The sequence below is a fragment of the Crocuta crocuta genome, unplaced genomic scaffold (genome assembly GCF_008692635.1).
Source record: "Crocuta crocuta isolate KB4526 unplaced genomic scaffold, BGI_CrCroc_1.0 scaffold3, whole genome shotgun sequence".
Classification (NCBI taxonomy): domain Eukaryota; kingdom Metazoa; phylum Chordata; class Mammalia; order Carnivora; family Hyaenidae; genus Crocuta; species Crocuta crocuta.
In genome coordinates, this window is record NW_027529934.1 from 589,102 (window position 1) to 612,764 (window position 23,663).

Consider the following 23,663-nt stretch of genomic DNA (forward strand, 5'->3'; position numbering starts at 1 on the left):
AATGCAAGCGAGCTCCCTGCCTCAGCCCCAGCCCGAGCCCCTAGCCCTCCCAAGCCCACCTACCCTACATTAATGGTGGGCTGGGCCTTTCTGGTTGTTGTGTGCAACACTTACCACCTTTCCACCAACTATATAACTTACCTGTTAATCATGTTCATTTTCTGACTCCTTCCATCGGAATGACACGTCGAAGAAGGCAGAGATTTTTGTCCCTTTTGTTCACTACTGTTTCCAAGTGCCTTGAAATAGTGCTTTGCACATAGCAGGCGCTCACTCTTTGTGTAACAAGCAGGTTCACACCGAAGTGTAAGCAGGTGATACAGCTGAAGGAGTCCCCATGCACTGTGGGTCTATTTGCATTCTCAGAGGGGACAGTCTGGGCCTCTTGTCACCAGAATGGATGGCTTATAGTGGAAATTCCTGTGGCAGTCAGCTGCAGACAGGGGAATCTTTTTGGAGGCACCTACCCCCAGACTACAGAAATGTCACCATGTTGATGTAGGCAGCATCCTGTGTGCTTATCAGTCATTCCTGGCAATGTCTCTGACAGGGTGTGGGGGTGGCATTAGAAGCTCCAGTCTCCATTATCCATCTGTCAGGCTCAACCCGTCCAAATTGTCAGGGAGATCAGCCAAGATCTTATCACTGAGAGATCAAGGGGTAGAGAGCAAGGAGAGGAGGGAAGGAGAGGAGGGAAGGAGAGGAGGGAAGGAGAGGAGGGAAGGAGAGAGGGAAGGAGAGGAGTTTACGGTGGATAAAAGAGCCTGGTGCGGGCTGTGAGTGCTGAACTCAGGTACTGGTAGGAAGAGGCACCAGGTGACTAAGGCCCAGGCACCACCTGAATATAGTGAGTCACAGCTGAGTCTTCGTCTGTGGGACAGGGTGGGCTCCAGGAACAGCCCTGGGGATTTGCCACGTGACTCAAGCTGGCGTGGCCCTCCACACCTGCACAATAGCTCAGCGGCCCAGACGTCAGTCACTCTTCCGTGTGTCTCTCCAAGAACCAGAGAGAGAGTCTGTTATGTTACTGAGCACAGACAAAAGAACCAGCCTCAGGCAGAGGACGGAACAGGAGCCTGGGCTGTGTGTCAGGGGCTGACTCTATTCCATGCCCTTCTTTCTCCCCCACCCTCGTCTCCTCAGACTGAATGTCTGCCCAAAGGACAGTGGCACACATTAGTATGGGCCTGACATTGGGGAGAAATGAGGCAGTCAAATTAAAATAACTACCACTAACATTTTACCTAGTGCTCAGGGTGTCCCAAGCATTGTTCTAAACCCTTTACATGTATTAAGTCACTTAATACTCACTACATTTCTATAGAGTAAGACACTTCATCATTCTTACTTTGCAGATGAAGAAAATGAGGCACTTTTTCAGGAACCTGGTTCCAGCTAGTAAGTGATCATTTGAACCCTGACCAGTTTGCTCCAACACTCACATTCTTAACCATCACTTACAGCCTAACACCACCTAAATTCCCTGTCTTTCCCTTTGCTTAATCATTGACCAGAATTCACCAGACTTTGAACTTCATGTTTCCCAAACCTAATCAAGACCCAACATCTCTGAAAATGCCTCTTTGAGCTATTGCTCCAAGTCTCGGAGGACTGGTGTTAGCTGGGGACTCCTAAGAAGACATTGATGCTATAGGAACATCCAGAACAGACACCATTAATGCCTTCCTATTTGTTTTCCACGGTGACAGCCTCTCTTGCGTGGGCAGAGATGAGGAAGGGGCTGGCATCCAAATCCCCCATCTCAGAGGCTCAGGCACATACCGGCAGGGTTTCCCCGCCATGCTGACAGGGAGCTGCTCTGACTGAGGACGTGAATACCCTATAAGGAATGGAAAGAGAGAGAAGGTAGCTGGAAACACATCACAGTGACCTAAACATAGTGTATATGACAGTATGACACAACTTCCGCCTCACCACAGGAAGGGGGAATCCCCTCCCCTGGAGTCAGGCCCCTGGGTCACCTCAGCTCCTTCTGTTCTGTCTCCCAGGGCACACCCCTAAATGCTCCACCCTTCCCTACTGAAGGGTACAGCCCAGTGTAGCCTGTAGCTTGCTGGAATAGAACGCTGGCCCATGGCTGACCCATTGTTGGCTGGCTTACCAGAGAAGAGGGAAGAGTATGTTGGCATTTCTACCACCTGTACTGCCCTCCCAGGTTCCTGACCTTCCTCTAGCAGACAAGCCAGCTCATGACTAAGCATTCTTCACCCCAACCGACTCTACCTCTGCTGTCCAGTCACTGTCCTCGGGGTATTAGGTTTTTGAGACCTAAATTCAATCACTGTGACCTTTGGCTACAGAGACACCCACGTGGAGCTGCCCATGTGGCCATGGCCCAGCCTGAGAGGAGAGAGACAGACACCTGAAGGGGGCAACATACAGCCACGTGCCAGGTCAGAAGCATTTGAGGAAGCCACAGAGGAATGGCTGAGAGAGACGTGGGCATTTGCCTCAGGAGATCTTCTCCCTGAGCTAGCAGAGGGCTGCAGAACAGGGCTTTAAAATTCTAAAAACGACCCCCAAGAGGGCCAGTAGGCCAACAAACTAAACATCCAAATGTTCAAATTGGCGTTCGTCGACTGAGTATGGAGAAATGAGTACTTTGCGGTTTGAGGGGGAGGGGAGCATGGGTGTATATGACTTCACGTCTGGAATCTGCCCCAATTAAAGGCTTTTAATCAGCACCTCCCTGCGGTGTGTGTGGCCACATAGGGTCCACGTAGGGACTGGAGCATATTGGAAATCCTGGACCCAGCTCCAGCTCTGCTACTCAGCTAAAGCGTAAACTATTCATCATTTGAGAATAAAGGTGTTGGATTTTACTGGTTCTCAATCCAGGCTACCCCTCAGAACTCCTTGTAGGACTTAAGCTAGGCCCCACCCCAAAATGTAATTGGCTTGCAGAGTGGCTGGGGCATTCAATGTTTCTGCATCTCCTCTGATGCTGTCTCCAGCTCCAGAATGTTCTGCTCTCGGGTGGACAGCAGTTAAAGCCTGGACCTCAGGGTAAGCGAGGTGAAGGTGAAGGTCTTGACTCTGCACCCCACTCCACCCCCTCGCTGTGTGTGTTTGCACAACCAAAACAGTTTGCCTGCAATGGGAATATTAGCCATCCGCCTGGTGGATCCTCTTAAAGTTTAAAGGAAACAATGCAAACTTGTGCCCCAGCTAGGTGTGTCCTCTATAAAAGACGTCTGTACCCATGTGTGTATCACATGCAGATGTCAAGGACGATGATCAGCAGAATCTGCAGTTGTTCTTATCAAAATGCAAATATCACTCCCATCCAGATATTTCGTAGCTCACTTACTGGGCAGCAGGCCATCCATGGAGGCCCCAGGGCCCAACCCAAAAATCTGTGCTTTGTGCATTCCACTCTGTTCCTTAGGGGCTGCAAATTCCTCGGGAGCCATGACCTGCACCAGAAGGGAGGAGGAGACACTCTGGGGGTCAACAGAGCTAAGCTCCCAAGACCAGGGCCATGCTCCTAGCATTCCTGCACAGGGAAGAAGGGAGGGAAGGGGTGGGGGTGTTTACAAACAGAGGGCAGAGGGCAGAGGAGCAAGTGTAACGATAACAGACATACTGTTTTATGGCCATCAAGATTTAGTAAAACCAGAGTCCAACACCTGATAAAGATAGGAGTCAAAGTTGGTCTGGGTAGATGTTTTGTTCTTAACTCAGGGCTGCTGCCTAGCAAGTCTGAGGGTGATAGATAAAAGGCACTTTCTTTTCCTGGGGACTTTGTTTTACACAGATCAAAGCCAGGGCAATATCCCAGCAGACAAGGGTGATGAGTCTTTCTTTATCCAATCTCATTCCTTCCCCTGAAAATGTGAGTCAAAACTGACCCCCTTCTGATCTAAAATATTGATAAGAGATTTAAGACTGATAAAGAGGGAAAAGTTGATGGGATACTGTTAAGTGGGGGAGGAAGAACTTAGAAAATAAACGTACATAAAATCTACTTAACTCTAAAGAAAACTAATATTCAGGGGCACCTGGGTGGCTCAGTTGGTTAAGCGTCCGACTTCGGCTCAGGTTATGATCTCACAGTTTGTGGGTTCGAGCCCTGCATCAGGTTCTGGGCTGACTGCCAGCTCAGAGCCTGGAGCCTGTTTCAGATTCTGTATCTCCCTCTCTCTCTGACCCACCCTGCTCACACTGTCTGTCTCTCTCAGAAATAAATAAAACATTAAAAAAAAAAGAAAACTAATATTCAGAGAGAAGACAAGGAGAAACTATCCATGTTACAACATTTCCTGTCTCTCTCTTCCTTTCTTTTAAAAAAAAATTTATTGTTTATTTATTTTTGAGAGAGAGAGGTACAGAGTGTGAGCAGGGGAGGAGCAGGGAGAGAGAGATTCAGAATCTGAAGCAGGCTCCAGGGTCTGAGCTGTCATCACAGAGCCCAACTCAGGGCTCCAACTCATAGACCATGAGATCATGACCTAAGCCAAAGTCGAACGCTTAACTGAGCCACACAAGCTTGCTTGCTTGCTTGCTTGCTTGCTTGCTTGCTTGCTTGCTTTCTTTCTTTCTTTCTTTCTTTCTTTCTTTCTTTCTTTCTTTCTTTCTTTTTCTTTCTTTCTTTCAGAGAATGAGTGTGAGCAGGGGAGGGACCATCAGGGGAGGGGCAGAGAGAGGGAGAGAGAGAACCTCAAGCAGACTCCACACCCAGTGCAGAACCAGGTGCGGGGCTTAATCTCACAACTGTGAGATCACAATCTGAGCAGAAATCAAGATTGGGACACCTAACCAACTGAGCCACCCAGGCTCCCCTTCCTGTCTCTTTCTACTTCTCTACATGCCCTTGTCTTCCATAATGAGCATATTTTACTAGAATAATCAGTAAACATAAAGTAAAAAGTGTCAGGGTGAGGACAGTAATTTTTGTTCATCTACAAGTTATTAATCCACCCTCTCTTTGCTCTCTCCTCTGCCCTGAACCACTATACCCACAGCATGCCACTACAAATTTTCTAAATCATTGTAGATTTTGTAAGATATGGCTTCCCCTTCTTAGGAAAGATTGTTTCTTGGGGCTGTTAGAGTTCTTATGTCAAGAAAGCCCTTAGCACAGTTGCTCAATAAATGTATGTACCAATAAACGTGTAAGGAAGGACCGACAAAAAGAGAGGGAGGGCAGACAATGTAACAAGTAACAGACAAGTTCCAGAACATTATCTTCCTGCTTGTATGTCTTAGGACAAGTCAAAAGAAAGAAAGAGTCAGTTCTGGTTTATCTATATTTTGAGGGAAAAGAGGAAGTGAAGATAACTAAAATTCCCACCCTCACCCAAATTTGCCTTTCCCATGCAATTCTCCCAGAATAACATACCTAATTCTGAACTTCCCCACTGCTCACTCAAAAATTTGCATACCCAGCAGCTCCCAGTGCTCAAGCATAAATACACATTTGTATTCCTAACTGTGATGTTGCGTCTCTTTATCTGATGTGTGTGCACCGTCCCCAATGATCCTTGTAGCTAGCACTGCCAGATAAAATACAGGGATCCCAGGTAAATTTGTATCTTAGATAAATAAGGGACACTTTGTCACTATAAGTAGAACCCCAAAGATTCCATGAGACATACTTATACTAAAATAGGATCCATTATGTATCTGAAATTCTCATTTTACTGGGCTTCTCATATTTTTATTTGCTAAATCTAGCAAACTTACTCAGAGTAGATTGTTCACTCATGGCTTCCAGACTTTTCCTAACCTGCTCACCTTCCTCTGGAAGTTCCTCCATTTGTTGGCAATCATCTTAAGAGACGATGCTTAGAAGTGAACATGGGTGTCCTGGTGTCCAATGTCTGACATCATGGCAGCATGCTCTGGGCACGAGTCCCTTGATCAAAGACCTCTCTGGGTCAAAGACCAAGAATTAACAACAGTATAGAGAACTAAAACATCTGCATCATCTGGAGACTCTGTGGATGCTTCCCTGGACATTAGAGGTTGCATTTATTCCTTTGGTTAATACAGAATACTCCAGAAAGAAACAGCTTTGTATTTCCCTGAAAGAGAAGGGAACAAAATATTTTTTCTACTCTTGCTATGTATAAGGAACCATTCTAAACACCACATCTACAGTATCTCATTTACATATCCCAGAAGCCCTATAAGGTGGCTCTTTAAAGGAGATATTATTTCCCTTTTTCATAGCCTCAGCATTATTAGGTAACTTGACAAGTTTACGAGGTGTTAGAGACTGAATATGTCTGCCCCTCCAGATTCATATGTTGAAACACTAACCCCAATGTGATGGTATTAGGAGATGGGGCCTTTGGGAGGTAATTAGGTTTAGATGAGGTCATGTGGGTACAGTCCCTATAATGAGATCAGAGACCTTATAAGAAGAGGAACAGACACCAGAGGTCTGCCTCCACTGTGTGAGAACACAGTAAGGAGACACCTGTCTGAAGCCAGGGAGCCAGCTCTCACCAGGAGCCCAATTACTGGCACCTTCACCTTGGCCTTCTGGCATCCTAGAACTAAGAGAAATAAAAGTCCGTTGCTTCAGCCACCCAATCCATGGTATTTTTTTGAGTAGCCCAAGGCGATGAAGACACAGAACTAGCATTTTAATCAGGTTATGCTGCAGTAATAAACTAACCACAAAACCTCAAACATTTATTTGTTGCTGGTACAAAGTAAAATAGGAGACAATGGTGAGAGGAGAGGTCCTCAGTCCTCTTAGCCACTCAAGGACTTCTGCCATCTTGGACACATGACCTTAATAATCATGACAGCAAGGATAGAGGACCGTGGAGAAGCTCTCCCGTATTCCATGCTTCAGCTCTAAAGTGACACAGTCAGTTGGCTTACAACTTATTGGCCAGAAGTGCTCAGAGGGCACCTAAGTGATCTTCCTCTGTGCCCAGGAAAGGAAAATGCAGTAGGATCTGGTGAATACATAGCACTGTCTACCACAACTAGTATATGTTGAAACCAGAATCCATCAGCATATCTTTAAGCATCCAAAAATCCATATTCTTTCCACTGCTATATTGGTCCTCCCAAGATTAAGGGAATCTGTTTTTGACAAAAAGGAAAAGTCACATGGGATAGTTTGTGCAATACAACGCCACAAGGAAACTGATAGGGAAAAAAATGACCTTGGTGAATATTTTAGATTTGCAAACCCTAAAGCATCACAATAGTACCCCCTTCAAAAACCTGAGAAACAGCCAGTGAGATAGAGGATAAATATCTATGGGACAGGCAGGTTGCTCTAAGGCAGGTTCTAGGAGAAAAATCACTGGGGGTGGGGGTGAATCTTCAAGGGAAAGTTCTGATATGTTGTAGGGTGATCAACCATTGTAGTTTTCCAGGATTCTCCTTGTTTTTGCCCTAGAAATTCTATGTCTCAGAATACTCTTTTGCTTCAGACAAATGCTTGCTCATCTGGTTGTACATCAATACTTTTTCTCCCAGACAAGTTTTGAATGTGTCACATCAGGAGGCTCAGTAAACTCTGCATGAAGATGTGCAATGGTCTGAGAAAGTGAGGTTGGCTCTGAATTATAGAAAAATCTTAATCGGAATAGCACATTAGAATAAGACCCTCCCACAGGAAAGAACTCATGAAGCTTCTGTGTGAATATTGGCCATCTTATCAAAGCAGTCCTCTTCGAAGACCTGGGGAAGGAATAGTATGCCAGTTCAACTTTCATTCTGGAGACTCTACTCCTGTTGCCGGAGCCTGAAGTACAGGAGGCTTTTCCCAGCCAAATCACACCAAGGACCAATATAGAGCTTATAGACACATTAACATCTCTATCTTGCCAAGTCAAAGACTGTTAAGATCATGGTCTGCATCTTGAATGTGTGCCCTTCTTAAGAGGAGCATGCACATACATACACATGCACAGATGTAGATACACACACATGCCTTTGCACTTTTTCCAGTGTACATTTCATCTCATTAGCACTGACATAGTGCTCCCTTTGCTGAGCTGGATTTGGTATGCACTTTGACCTGTACGCTTTCCATCATCTCTAGATCAAAATACCAAGTCCACAGCCAGGCTTTCAGGGTCCTGCTGAAAAAGCTGCACATTTGACCTTATCTCACACAGCCAAGCTTCCTGCAAGTGCTCTGATCCACGCCATTCCATTCCCTTGACCATATTTATGCTCAAGTCATCTAGCCCTGCCTGTGTGCACGGCCATCTCCACCTCTTGTGTTCTTGGATAAATTCTAAATCCAAAACTCAGATCAGGTTCCTAGATCAGTGATGACTTCTCTGCTATTCTTCATAAATCCCTCCCAAGTTCCAGCACCAGACCTTACTTACACAATTCAAGCAACAATCAGAACTGTTCTGTTTGTAAATCCCTTCTATGTCAAATTTATATATTTACAGTTATTCAACTATTAGTTATTTTGTGATTTGTCCCCAAAATTCAATTTTAAACTCTTTGAGGACAGGAATGAATGACCCTTAACCATTCTTTTTATCCCCTAATTAGTGCATAGCCCAGTGTTTGCACATAGTAGGTGCTCAAAAACAGACATTGATTTATTAGTATGGATCCATAGGACAAGGGAAAACCTAACCAAAAGTGTTGGAAAATATGTTGCCGTGAACATTGCAACATAACTCCCTTTTAAGACAACATAGAGAGAAAATAATCCTGGGAAAAAAAAATTTTTTTCTCCTGAGTACTAGAATCTGGGAAAATTCATGATGAGCTGATCTGCTGATGAACAAGCTCCAAGGTCAGGCTTCCTATTCCATCCACCAAGACTGGTACTTGGGGAGAGAAAGGCCAGGAATCAAAATGGCAGTATTTTTGGTTTGGAAAACTGAAAGACATCTGTGGTCAGGCTATGGAACCAGGCCACTCAAGGCGTATTAGACCCAGCTTTTAGAACAGTCAGAGGCAACGAAAGGAATAAATGTGGGTCCAGGGGAGAGGAGGGCATAAATGGAGAGAGGTTGTTAGCATGCAAGAACTCCTCAATATGTTTTAAGGATTCTTTGTCACTCTCAGAGAATCAGAGAACACATGTAGCCTAAGGTCTGTCAGTCCCTGTTTGTCTTTGTTCTGCCAAAGATAATGTATCCCACTGGTATCTGTAGACCTATTCCAAACCTGAGCCAATGAGTGCCAAGCCTAAGACACTAAGAAACCCCTTCCCACAATGCAATGGGGTCTCTTGAAGTCCATTGACTAGGCACCAACAGTGTCCTGTTGTCTCTCCAGCTGTCCTGGGGGCCTGGGCTTGGATCAGAACGCTCCCAGCAAATCAGTCTGTGTATATAACACCCCTCCACCCCCAGCTTCTATCAGCTCCTCATCCTCAGAGCCTGGGCTTTTCTTCCAGTTCTCCTCATCACATGTCATCAGACGCTTCTGACTTTTGACCCAGAAACACAAAAACATCTAGAAATGTTCATTCACAAAACAAATATTTACTGAGCATCCACTGAGCCAGGCACCCAGTGATCGGTAGTAAACAAGTCAGACAGAATCACTATCCAGAGGGAAACTACTGTCTCATGGGACACAGATGCTAAATACATAATTACCAAGTAATTTATTAATTATGTAACCAGAGTGATCTCAACTTCCTTAGCCATCCAAATCACCCTTTCCTCTACTATCCAAATAACCATAATGCTGACAATTCTAGGGAGATGCTAGCAGATAATACAAGTTCATTCTAGTTGCTGTTTGTCCTCAAATACCCCTAGCTTTCTTTTAACCATCTCTCCAACCTATTTTGACCCCCAAACACAAACACAGTCTTTCTTCCATTCCCCAAAGTACAAAACATAGCTGTTGAGTTTAAGAAATTGTAATGAAAATTTGGAGGTGACACAGGGAAACTACAACCTAAAAATAAATACTAGTTTTCATCGCCCCCAGAATCCACCAAACATCATGGCATGCTCCTGCTGCTCTAAGCCTTGGCCATGTTGCTGGAGCCAAGCTCCTCCCTCCTCGTAACCAGTCAGAGTCCTCCCTTTCCAGAAACTCACTTCTCCCATCCCACCCCATAAAGCCAGCCTTTTGCAGGGTAGCAACCCAAGGTGGCCCATCTGCCTTGGTATTAATCTACCCACTGTTCCTTGCCATACATCAGCGCACATTCATTCGTTCATTCTGTTCATATTTTTTGAACACTTATTTTATACCAGGCATTATGCTAGATAAGGACAAACAAGACAGCAGCAAAAAAGACAGACAAGAGGCAAACAATAAACAAGTAAACCAAAGGCTAAATCTGACCATTACAAAGTTCAACATTTTTTATGAAATATTTTTAATGGCATGATATAATAGATGAGGATCTCAGGATATTGGCAGTGCCACTTTAGAAAGAATAAATAAGACTAGTCTCTCCAAGGAGGCGATCTTTGGGATGAGAGTTAGGACTGGACTCCCAAAGGGAGGTTAAATATGTATTTAAGGTGCCAGCAAAGTAGAGGTACCATTTCTTTTGAAAATTTTTGTATCTAATATTTTTAAAAAATATGGAAGTAAACACCTTGGGCAAAATTAGAAGGCTATAAATCCCCAATATATATTTTAAAATTTAATGTTATTTTTATTTACATGGGCAGGTGGGAAACTCAATCTTTTCAGGGCTTAGGACCTCTAAAGTCTTGTTCTAGCCACAGGAGAGACTAGAATCGCCTGCAGGAATTTAAGGTAGATCCACCTTGGAGAACTCCCAGGCAATGATGGCTTTTAAAGCCTCCCAAGATGGGGCACCTGGGTGGCTCAGTCAGTTGAGTGTCTGACTTCAGCTTAGGTCATGGTCTCGCTCACGGGTTCAAGCCCCACATCAGGCTCTGTGCTGACTGCTCAAAGCCTGGAGCCTGCTTCAGATTCTGTGTCTCCCTCTCTGTCTGCCCCTACCCTGCTCATGCTCTGTTTCTCTCTCAAAATAAAAATAAACGTTTAAAAAAATTAAAAATAAAGAAATAAAACCTCCCAGGATGATTCTAAAGTGGAGCCAGGGCTGAAAACCACTGACTTAGAGAAATATTATAGGTAGAGAAGAAGAATCATGGTAGGACTCCGGAATATCCCCAGCATTAAGAGCAGTAATGTACATATTTGGCTGCACACTGGAATCACCTTTAGAGCTTTAAACTTTACTGATCTTTGGGTCCTACTTGGCAAGACTTCTGATTTAATTGATCTAGCCTTATCTTCAGAAACTTTAAAAGCTCCCCAGTGATTCTAAAGTATGTTCAAAGTTAAGAACCACTGACAGAAGAGAAAGATGTAACGAAGGAAATCGGGGAAGAAGAAACCAAGGTGAAACAATGAAGAAAAGGAGAGTGCAGTGTCCCTGAAGCAAAGAGAAAAGGCATTTCTAGAAGGAAGAAACAGTTATTATCTGTTGAATGATAAAATCCAGTTCATTCAATAAATATCCCATTAGATTTTGGTGGGGTGGTGGTAATGGAAGCCAGATGGATGTGGGCAAAAAAGAGAGTAGTTGATGAAGAAATAGATACAGTGATTGTAGATAACTGTTAATAAACAGTTTTAGTTATAAAGAGGAACAAAGAATACAGGCAGCATCTGTAGAAAGAATTGAGAACCACTTCCCAGATGATTTCCTGCAGCTCCATGGATTAAGACCCAGTGCTCTGGGTCTATAGAACTTTCTGCAGTGATGGAAATGTTCTATACTTGTGCTGTCCAATATGGTAGCCACTAGCTACTTGTGGTTGTTGAGTGCTTGAAATGCAGTTCAGGTGAATGATGAACTGATTTTTTTTTTTTTTAGTAGGCTCCACACCCAGCATGGAGCCCAACATGGGCTTGAACTCACAACCCCAAGATTAAGACCCAAGCTGAGATCAAGATTTGGACACTTAACCAACTGAGCCATCCAGGTGAGCCTGAATTTTTAATTTTATTAAATCAGCCATCCACACAATATAACCTAATCACAAGGGGGTGTGTGTGTGGGTACTATCCCATCCTATTATTAAGTGCTGGGGGGTTAATAGGGCTTATACATCAGAGGCCATCTTAAAATTCTGCCTACTTCATTAGAAATGAGTCCTTTTCTGGGTCATAGGGTAGTTCTAGTTTTAATTTTTTGAGGAACCTCCATACTGTACTGTTTTCCAGAGTGTCTGTACCAGTGTGCATTCCCACCAACAGTGCAAAAGTGTTTCCCTTTCTCCACATCCTCACCAACATCTGTTGTTTCCTGAATTGTTCATTTTAGTCACTCTAACAGGCCTGTCCATTGACTGATGAGTGGATAAAGAAGGCGTGATACTACAGGTACTACTCAGTGATGAAAAAGAAGGAAATCTTGCCATTTGCAACAATGTAGATGGAACTGGAGGGTATTATGCTAAGCAAAATAAGTCAGTCAGAGAAAGACAGATATCATTATGATTTCATTCATATGTGGAATTTGAGAAAATCAACAGATGAACACATGGGAAGGGAAGGAAAAATAAGACAAAAAACAATGAGGGAGGCAAACCATAAGAGACTCTATAATATAGAGAATAAACTGAGGGTTGCTGAAGGGTTGGGGGTGGGATGGGTTAAATGGGTGATTGGTATTAAGGAGGGCACTTGTTGGGATGAGCACTAGATGTCATATGTAAGAGATGAATCACTGGGTTCTACTCCTGAAACCAAGACTACACTATATGTTAACTAACTTGAATTTTAATTTAAAAAAAAAATAAAGAAATAGAGAAATGAGTCCTTTATTTCAAGAGGGCTCCTGGCCTAGAGTCTAGATGTGAAGGGAGAAAATAAGATTTGGTGATACATACTCTTAGAACAACTACTCCTCAAGCTGAGGAAATAAGTCTTAGGAAATAAGACTTATTGCTCTGCTTCACCACTAGCCTTAGGCAAGCATCAATATTTCCACAGTCCCCATATTCCCATCCTTTCTCTCTTCTCTCAGTTCTCCCATGGGGTGATTTCCCCCCATTCCCAAGATCTAAGCCACCTCCAACCCTCTGAAACCTCTCAAATCAACTCCCAACCCAATCTCTATCTAGAGCTCCAGATTCATGATTCATGTACAGCCGCTTAATGATCATCTTTGCCTTCATGTCTCATAAACTGCCCAAACTCAATATAACCAAAATAGAACTCATTCTCTTCCTCCTCAAATGTGTTCTTCCTTTCTTCTCCAAACCTGGGAGTTACCTCTAAATCCTTTTCTCTTCTATAGCACTAAGTCTTCCCGTTTTACCTATAAAACTTATTTTCCCTATTTCATCACTCAAATCTGTCTTCCTCTATCCCCATTACCTTTATGTCAGCCTAGTCCCTCACCACCTGAATTACTCTAAAAGCATCCCACTCACTGCCTCTCATCTTTCTCCACTCATATATTCTTCACTCTGCCAATAGTGAGCTACTTAAAATTCCAACCTTGTTGAGCTGTTCTGCTGCCTGAAATCCATCAATTTCTCAGACTGCCTATAGGATAACCAATTCAATATAAGATAAATTGATAGCTATGATTAAATAACTCAATGTGCTTCGCATTGTGCTTGCACTGCGAACATTGTACTGAACAAGAAAGAGATAGTCCCTGCCCTCACAGAGCTGACAGTCCTGCAATAGAAACACACAACAGAGTTGTGAAGGGGAAAGTGAAATGGCTGTGGGAACCATGCAGCACAGGGAGCTTCCCTCATCTAAGCAGCGGGGAAGGCTTCTCTGAGACAGTGAGAGGATAGTGACACTTGAAGGATGAGTAAAGGTTCACCAGATCAAGGGAAATGAGGAGAGTGTTCCAAGTGGAGAGAACAACATGAGGAAGGATCTGAAGTTATGAAGGAACAGAACAGTGGGGCTGGCACCTAGAAAGCAAGGGTTGAGGGATATACAATGAAACTGGAAAAACAGACAAGGACAAAGTCATAAGTGAATTTATACACCATGCCAAGAATCCAGGGCATTATCCAAAGGGCAAGACGGGGAGCCATTGAAAGGTTCTAAAGAGAAGAATGACATGATAGGGTTTGCATTTTTTTTTTTTTTTTTTTTAAGATTACACTTGATTGGATTGGATTGGATTGAATTAGACTGGATTGGCTAGGTCAAGACCTAGCCAAGGCAGAGAGACCAGTTAGGAGACCATAGCAATAGTGCAAGTAAGATGATGAGGGTTTAGAGTAGGAAGGTGGCAAGGGGGATAGAAAACAAAGTCAGGAGATATATAAGAGGTAGAATGACAACTCTTTTTTATTTTTTTAGAGAGAGAGAGGGCTCAAGTGAGCAAGGGACACAGAGAGAGAGAGAGGGAGGGGGAAGAGGGGAGGACAAGTGGGCAAGGTGAAGAGGAGGGAGAGAGAGAAAGGGAGGGAAATGGGGCTGACTGAGGGCTTGGGGCTCATATTTTTACCCAAAGAGGGACTGTAGCTCACCCAAAGCCAGGCGCGTGCTCACCCAAAGCAGGGCTCCTGCTCACCTGATGTAGGACTTGAACACACCAACTGTGAGGTCATCACCTGAGTCGAAGTCAGATGCTTAATAACTGAGCCACCCAGGCTCCCCAGAATGACAAGTCTATAAGATTGTGTATGAGAGGTGACAGAGAGAGAAGAGAAAAGGATAACTCCCAGGCTTAGGACCTGGGCTACCAGATAGACTGGGAAAGATGGCAGTGCAAGTTTCAGGGATGGAAATATTGAATTTGGCTTCAGATATGAAAAGTTTGATACCTGCAAGACATCCAAGTCAAGATGTAGACTAAGCAGAAAGACACAGAGGTCTATGGCTCAGATGTATACATCATCTGTACAGAGGCATAATGGAAGCCTTGCAAGTAAACTAAATCTCCTAAAGAGAATGTGTAGAGTTTAAAAAGAGGCTCCAAGACTGAGTCCTGAGAAACGCAAAGGTGAGAAAAAGAGGTCATATAGAGGTTGTATAAAAGGCAAAAGTGAGAAAAAGAACAAAGGAGCGTCCAGAGTCAATAGGAGGAAAATTAGAAGAATATGACATGGAAGCCAAGGAGAATGTGTTTCTAGAAGAGGGGTCATAGTTACTAGACATCACATATGTAGGTGATAATTTGTATAATTGTCCATTATGGCTCCTGCCTACTACTTCCTCCTTATTTCCTGCCATTTTCCAAAACCCATCCTTTATGCTCTGACACCAATTTTGCTTAACTTCTCTTGGACCATGAAATGCATTTTCATGCATTCTACCCTTTCTATTTACAGTCCTCTCTCATTCCAGGCCTCCCCCAACCCTGAACCCCCACTCCCAGAGTCACGGGTGAACGTCATCCATCCTTTAATACCCTCAAGTGCTCAGGCATCATCCATTCTTGGGCCTTCTTGGACCATTCCGTCCCCAAACTGAATCAATATACTTACTTCCCATTCTACTCTATTTGTTTACCTGGTATATATTTCTATTATTGTGCTTATCCTAGGATATTATAGTAACTTATTTAATATCTGAGTCTTCTGCTTTACTATGAGCTTCATGAGGGCAAAAGCAATGTTGTATTCTGGGGCACCTGGGTGGCCCAGTTGGTTAAGTGTTTGATTCTTAATTTCAGCTCAGGTCATGATGGTGAGATCCACACACTCTCTCCCCCTCTCTCTGCCTGCCCCTCTCCTTTGCTCTCTCTCTCTCAAATATTAAAAAAAAATGTTGGGGGCGCCTGGGTGGCTTAGTCGGTTAAGCGTCCGACTTTCGCTTAGGTCATGATCTCNACCCCAAACCAGTCAGATGCTTAGCCAAATGAGCCACCGAGGTGCCCCTTCAAGAAATGGTTTTGGATCTTATTGCTGCCCATATGTTACCTAGGGAATGTGAATGACCTGGGCTGGGATAAAGGACCACAGGAATTGCTGACATGAGCAGGGGGCAAAGACAACGGAATAATGACTGAATCAATGACATGTATTGATTGCTTCATTTATGCCAGGCTGCTAAGCCCTTTCCAGTGCTCTAGCTCATTCAGTCTTCATCACACCTCATTTCATAGGTGTTATCATCACCCCCACTTTACAGATGAGGAAATGGAGGCTAGAGAAGTTAAGTCACTTGTCCAAGGTCAGACCCTGGTAAGAGGAGACGGGTCTTAAGTGAACCCAAGTTTGTTTGACTCCAGAGCCCTATTCTCTTAAGTCTAGCTGGGATTTGAGCTTGAGAAAAATTCTGTGCTGATTCAACTTTACAAAGTAGAACAATGTAATTCAGACACAGTATTCGGGCAGTAGGGTGCTGCTGCTCCCAGCACATCCTACATGGTCCAGTAGATAGGGGCTTTGCTTGGCAACAAGCCATGAGGGACTAAAGCAAAATGTCTACCAAGGGTCTGTTCATCAGTGTTGATTTGTCCAGATCCTGGGATCCCAGGAACAGGCTGGAGGAGTGCCCTACAGTAAACCAGTCGCTGCAATGTCAGACACTATGTTGGGAGTAGAAGGGAAAGGTGAGGAAGCCAGAGTGGAAGGAACCAAGCCAAGTTGCCAGGTCTTGGGCAATTTTAACCCCAAGGCTCTGAGCCAAGGACATGCCACTGTGCCTAAAATAACTTCCCAAGAGAGTTTAATAATTTTGTAATCTCTGTGTCAATACTGACTTTCAGGACAACCTAAATAGTATTGATTAAGCCCCTATTATATGTTAGCACCATGAAAGGTACAAAGATCTGGTCTTCCACAGAGAAAGAGCAAGCCCATAGGGAACAATGAGAGAGCTGTATAAAACAGTACACAATGCAGTGCCAACCCATGCAGAATGAGCCACAAAGGCAGCTGAAATTCACAGAAAGGAGAGATCAGGGTGTGCTGGTGGCTTCTTGGAGCACATGAACTGAAGGAAGGAAGGCAGAAGAGAATAAGAAGAGCATTTCAGGTAGGAAGAAGATTATGAGCAAAGGTGAGGCAGCCGCAGTGAGAATGGACTGGGCTATGAGAAACTCATCTGTGGAGCAAAGGGTCCTTGTTGGAGAAGAATAGGATATAAAGTTAGATGAATAGGGAAGGATGGATCATAGAAGTCTCATATTCCAGGAATACCAATCAAGTAAATCCAATATGCAGAATCCAGGTTCATGTAGGCAATGAGAAATGATCTGGGATTGAAACAGGCAATTAAGAATAAAAGTCTAATTTTAGGAAGATTTATTTGGTGGTAGTGTTTGAAATGGATTACCAAGGAGAAGACTAAGGGCAAAGAAGAAAAAGGAGAAGGAGGAGGAGAAGAAGAAGGAGAAAAGAAAACTGTCAAAACCCAAAAACAATGGGGTGCCTGGCTGGTTCAGTAGGTAGAGCATGCAACTCTTGATCTCAAGGCTGTGAGTTCAAGCCCCATGATGGGCATTGAGCCTACAAGAAAGGAAGGAAGGAAGGAAGGAAGGAAGGAAGGAAGGAAGGAAGGAAGAAAGAAACAAAGAAAGAAACAAAGAAAGAAAGAAGAAAGGAAGAAAGGAAGAAAGCAAGCAAGCAAGCAAGCAAGCAAGCAAGCATCCATGCTTCTTTGAGCATCCACTAAACATCTGACTGCATACAAACTTAACAGACATAGCCCCTTGCCTGCCAGGTCAATGGAGAAGACATTAATTAATCCCATAGTTACCTATTAAGGTCCTGCTCTATGTCAAGGATCATACAAGGCTCTAGGGACACAGTGAAAGGCAAAACAAAGTCCCAGCCCTCATTGAAGCTTAGCATGAAAGACAACACAAAAGCAAACCAACAGTTACATCAATATAAAGTCAGGTACTAAGTGTATGAAGAAAATAAGTAGGAAATGCTGGGATAGAGCCGTCAGGAAAGGCCTCTCTAAGAAAACAGCACAGGATTTCAGGCCCAGAGAATGTAAATGGGTAAAATGGAGATGTCGCTGCTAGCCACAAGGATACCGAGGTGACTTCGTTTGTAAAAGTGCAGAGACTATCAGGAGTCTTGTTTAAAGTGTGATAAAAGCAGGAGATCCACACAGAAATGTCTAGCCTCTAGAACTCTAATCTACAAAAACAGAGAAAGATAAAGTTTAGAATGTAGATTTAAAAATCATCCATTAAGGGCCTCCTGGGTGGATCCACTGGTTAAGTGTCTGACTTCAACTCAGGTTACGATCTCAAGGTTTGTGAGTTCAAGCCCCGCATTAGGGCCGGTGCAGAGCCTGCTTGGGGTTTTCTGTCTCTTCCTCTCTCATTCTGCCCCTGCCCCACTCACTGTCTCTCAAAATAAATAAATAAACTTTTAAAAATAAATAAATAAAATAAAATATGTTATTCTAAAAACATATAAAAATAAGATAATAAATAAAAAATAAAATAAAAATCATACATTGGTATTTGAGAGATGAGAAACCTCTCTAAAACCAGAGTACCTGAGATGAAAGTAACTCTAACAACTGAGTGTAAGATTTACAAATGATTTTATTCTGTCTTCTATAATGGATGATCCTCTCCCTCCTGCCTCTGGAATACCAGGGGTGGGCGGTGACTTTGGTAGGCAGCAAGGAGCTGGTAACAAAATAATACTACTAATCATTGAGACTCATATACAACCAATCATCCAAAAGCCTTGGTCTACGGTTCCTTCAATGTCCAAGGCACAGTTGTTGGTACAGCTCTATCCCTCCTCTGCACTTATCCCTAGGACTCTCTGTTGTCCCTTTGTGATTGTTACCTCTGCAGATGGTTGTGGGTGTTTTGTTTTTTTTAATGTTTATTTATTTTTGAGAGAGGAAGAGAGACAAAGCATGAGTGGGGAAGGTGCAGAGAGTAAGAGGGAGATACAGAATCCAAAGCAGGCTCCAGGCTCTGCACTGACAGCAGAGAGCCCGATGCAGGGCTCGAACTCACAAACCATGAGATCACAACCTGAGCTGAAGTCAGATGCTTAACCGACTGAGCCACCCAGGCGTCCCGGCTCTGGGTGTTTTAATGTTTGGGAGAATGGGATTTGGAAAGCAAAATAAACAAAAAAATTTTTTAACTTTTTTTTAAATGTTTATTTATTTTTTGAGAGAGATGGGGTGCAAGAGGGGGAGGGACAGAGAAGAGAGAGAGACACAGAATCCAAAGCAGGCTCCAGGCTCTGAGCTATCAGCACAGAGCCTGACATGGGGCTTGAACCTATGAACCATGACATCATAATCTGAGCTGAAGTCGGACGCTTAACCGACTGACCCACCCAGGCGCCCCTGTAAACAAAAATTGTTTAAGTTTATTCATTCATTCATTCATTCATTCATTCATTTAGAGAATGAGTGGGGAGGGGCAGAGAGAAGGAAAGACAGAATCCCAAGCAGGTTCCAGGCCATCCACACAGAGTGCTACGTGGGGCTCAAACTCAAGAACAATGAGATCATGACTAGAGCTGAGATCAGGAGTCAGATGCTTAACTGACTGAGCCACCCAGGCACCCCCAAAATAAACACATTTTAAACTAGCTTTTCCAACCTTCCTAGAAATGGCAGAATTAAATGTGAGGATAGTCTCAAGGGTAGGGTGACCAGCTATTCCAGTCTACCCAGTACTTGCCCACTTTCTACCCTGTTAAGTCGTGCACTCAGGGAAAGTCTCCAGCCCTAGGCACACTGAAATGATTGATCACCCTGTAGCTGGTCTGGCTCTTGGAGCTATAACCTGTGTCTGACCTGCGTGATGCAACACAGACTTTACATCTCTAAAGTGACATCAGCACAGTTAAAGCACATGCTTAGTTTCCCAAGCCCTACCCAACCCGATACCCTAGAAGTTGGGTTCTCTTGCTCCACTAGACAGAGAAGCTGTCAGAAATTCCTAAACATGAGGTGGCCCTGGATTCCTCAGCCTTTGGTTCCCACCGTCTCCTACTCAGGCCCACCTACCACCTAAACCAGAAGCACCAAATGCACTGGCAACCCCAATCCATATCACCTGCGGCTGTGTCTGTCCCCACCTGGCCGCCAAGCTGGTGGAGTCTGGGGGTTAAACTCAGATTATCAAAGGTGGGGTCTGGAGGTTAAAGTCAGATTATCAAAGAGGGGAAGAGAGGAACTCATCTGAGATGGTGACGTGTTCTACCACAGCAAATCACAAGAATGGGGAACTGTAGGTAAATTATTGTCTGCTGACCTTGGAAGACATGCGGTTTTCGTCTTTGAGTTACGGAAATACCGGAACTGCTTACCACTGAGTCAATTTCGGAGTTTTGGGTCGAAAGCTGGGCTGAGTCACCTTCAGAGAAGAAACCAGGTGAAAGCTCTGATATTAAGGTACATATCATACACTCTTCCAGAGGCCACAATGTTTGGAACACTCACAAATCTTAAGAAAGCTCATGTATCATTTCTGCCAGATTATTAGAGACTTCTCCAAAATTATAAGGAAGATTCATAGAAAATGCCAAGATTGATATTAATCTCAAATTGGTCCCTTGTTGCAGAAATTTCCTGACTGGCAACATTAAAAGAACAATAAGCACAGGACACACCCCTATTTGGCCCCATGTCACCTTGACTGCTTGTGTGCAGACTAAAACGTAGAATTTTACAAAAGCTATTTAAGTAACCTTGTCCAATCTGCATGCAGAGCTTATTACCTGAAATACTAATAGCCAAGGCAAAGGGTAGTTATTGTTGCCTTTTTTAACCAAATTGGGAGATTGCCTCAGTCCTTCCCCCTGGCCCAAAAAAAAGATTACTGTTAAAATTTGCAAGACCTCAAACACTTGATCTCTGAAGCCTCCCTTTACCCAGTCCCTCCTCACAGGACTCCGCCTATGACAGGCTGTTGCAAGATTGCATCACTGACCTTTACAGTTTTCTGGCCAGTCTGATTTCCCCCTCCTCCTCCTAACCTCTCCCTTCACTGCTTGCAGCCCTTTGGCCCACTTGCCTCTGCTTTTCCCCTCTTGCTAGCTAACTCTGGTAAATGGATAACCAAAGCTTTATCCTTACACCCTCTACCCCAAGGTGATGATGTTTTCACCGCAGCCAAAATGTATCTTAATTTCCTCACGCTTGCTTCCAAGAGTGCGTGCTCTCTCTCTCACTCTAAGTCTTACTTAAGTAATCTCTACTCCTAAAGTCTGGCTCAAACTCACGACCCTGAGAGTAAGAGTTGCGCCCTCTTCTGACTGAGTTAGACAGCCCCCCCCTCTGCAAGAATTCTCTCTTTAGCTCTTACCCAAACCATCTATTCTAACCCTTCTGCCCCTATTTCCATAAGCTGAACTGGCACAGTGGTATTTCACCCCCAGACCCAGGGAAGTGGCAAATAATTATTGAGAGCATAAACTATTATGTGCATTCCAGACCAGCAGAGGAAATTTACCAACAGCCCCTTCCACCTTGACGTCCCCTGGCCCCCAAACTGCACTTCTCGAGAAGGAGTGGGGATCACTGGGTTCCATGGCAGTTCTCTGACACAAACAGAGACGCATCACACATCAACTGCAATAAAGGACACCCTCGATACATAGTTAATCTATCAAGCGACTTAGCAATGCAAGCACCCGTGAATAAAACCAGTCAGGCCGGAAAGAAACACAAGCACACGCAGAACTTGGAGACCCGTTCTGTTCCTTACCAGGATCCCTCCCCAAGCCTTCTCCCCTCCGATCCCCACACCTGTGGGAAGACATAACCCTTAGGAATAAAAACTAAAGATTTTCCGGTTGGGTAGAAACCCCACCCCACCTCAACCCATGTCCTCCGAGGGGTTCCTCTCGGGCCGCCCCAGACAAGGGAAGCTGTGCACCCACTCACACTACTTAAGGAAGAGTCACGTCGGAAATGGACGCGATACCCAGGGTTCCGGGTCCTCACCCTTGTGCGTACCCGGAGTGAGACCTCCTGCCTCCCGACCGTCCCCCACCCCGCACGCCCACCAAGGTCTCCCCCGCCCACGACTCACACCGCCCGGGCTTGCACTGCTCGCGGTCGCCTCCCCTCGGGCCTTCCCGGCCCCTCCCCCTCCCCGCCCCTGGCCCCCGGAGCCTCAGAGGCAGGNTGCCTCCGGCTCTCGCCGCGCCTGCCAGGTGAGCCCCGCGGGGCAGAGCGGGGTTGGGCAGGGCCCCGGGCGGGTCCCCCGTGCTGCGGGACACGCGAGAGAGGGGTGCTCGGGAAGGCTGGAGCCGTCCTAACGTGGCTGACCGGCCCCCTTCCCTGCGCCGCTCCTCCCGCAGGTCACCCCCGCGCCCGAGATGGAAACCGTGCAGGAGCTGATCCCGCTGGCCAGGGGGATGATGGCCCAGAGGCCCAATCGGAAGCTGGTGAAGCTGTACGTGCTGGGCAGCGTGCTGGCCTTCTTCGGCGTGGTGATCGGCCTAGTGGAGACGGTGTGCAGCCCCTTCACGGCCGCCAGCCGCCTGCGGGATGAGGAGGCCGCGGTGGCCGAGCTGCAGGCCGCCCGGGAGCGGAAGGTCCTGGAGACCCGGGCCCTGCTAGAGAAAGGCAGGCAGCAAGAGGCCGCCCTCCGCAGCCGGGCGCTCTCCAACCGGCTGCACGCCTCCTAGGACCCTTGGGAGCTGGCGGAGGGAGGGGACAGATAGCCTGAGCGTGAGAAGAGCGCGCGCGCGTGGGGTCAGGCCCAAGTGCGAGAGAGCAGGAGTCCTGTGCTGTTTGGACTTGCATCTCAGAAGCCACTGACTTCTAGAACTGAACTACCACACGGATCCACCGAAAGGAGTTTGGGATTGAGTTTTGCTGCTGTGCAGCATTGCAGGAGGACACGTGGAAAACTATGTGTCTTTGAGCTATCTGAGTGCACCCACCATTTGCACTAGGGTGGAAGGAGGGGAAATGATTTTTATACCATTATTATTATTATTATTATTATTATTACTACTACTACTACTACAGTGACCATCATTTTGCATTTTGAAATAAAAATCTTTTTTATACTGTATCTCAGTATATGATTCCTTGAGCATGTTTCCCTGTGTGCACAGGTAGCAAGGAGGGTGAGCAAGCTGGTGAAGGGGCGTTAGCTCTGTGGGGACAGCAGCTCCTTGAAGGTGAGGCAGCATTTCCTTCACTGTTAGGGACCCTGATATTCATATTACATGCTTGTAGGTGTGCTGAGGATTTAAGTTTCACGTTAGGGGTGGCAGGAGAGAAACTTTTGTACCTCGCAGCAGACTTAGCATTTTAAGATCAGAAGACAAATCAACTTCTGAGCTACAGTACACTAATAGATACAGATTAGCTCTAGGGTAGAAAGGCTATTTGCCACCTCACACCTGACCAGAGGCTCCTATGACTGATAACTTTCTTCTATTTTTTAAAATGTTTTGTTTTGTCTTTTGTTTTTTTTGTTTTGTTTTGTTTTGTTTCCGAGAGAGGGAAACACAGAATCCGAAGCAGACTCCAGGCTCTGAGCCATCAGTACAGAGCCCAAAGCAGGGCTCAAACTCAGGAACCCCAAGATCATGACCTGAGCTGAAGTTGGACACTTAGCCCATGGAGCCACTCAGGCACCCGTCTTCTAACTGTATCATAATAAAAGGGAAGGGAATGAAGCCCCAGCTTCCTAGCTGGTAGGGATAGGGAAAGTAAGTTCCCAAGAATGGCTAACTGGGTCTCTAACATTAGCCAACCTTCCTCCTTATCAACTCACATCATAGTAAGAAGCTCTGGGTTAGAAAGAGAAAAGACTGGTTAACACCTATCTGAGTCCTCTTCCTCCAGGGAAAAAATATAAT

General features: G+C 45.0%; 1 protein-coding gene and 1 long non-coding RNA gene across 2 annotated transcripts; one reads left to right on the forward strand and one right to left on the reverse strand.

Annotated features, from left to right (window-relative positions):
* Nucleotides 1-147: 147 nt before the first annotated feature.
* On the reverse strand, nucleotides 148-21,910 carry LOC144230830 (uncharacterized). The gene is made up of 3 exons (XR_013334893.1): nucleotides 21,875-21,910; nucleotides 5,758-6,047; nucleotides 148-645 (listed from the first exon to the last, which is right to left on the reverse strand). It is a non-coding gene; the product is annotated as an uncharacterized LOC144230830 (long non-coding RNA).
* Nucleotides 21,911-21,974: 64 nt separating this feature from the next.
* On the forward strand, nucleotides 21,975-22,867 carry G0S2 (G0/G1 switch 2). The gene is made up of 2 exons (XM_077763147.1): nucleotides 21,975-21,998; nucleotides 22,146-22,867. The coding sequence occupies exon 2, from the start codon at nucleotides 22,164-22,166 to the stop codon at nucleotides 22,473-22,475; it is 312 nt and encodes a 103-aa protein (XP_077619273.1). The 5' UTR covers nucleotides 21,975-21,998; nucleotides 22,146-22,163; the 3' UTR covers nucleotides 22,476-22,867.
* The last annotated feature ends 796 nt before the right edge of the window (nucleotides 22,868-23,663 follow it).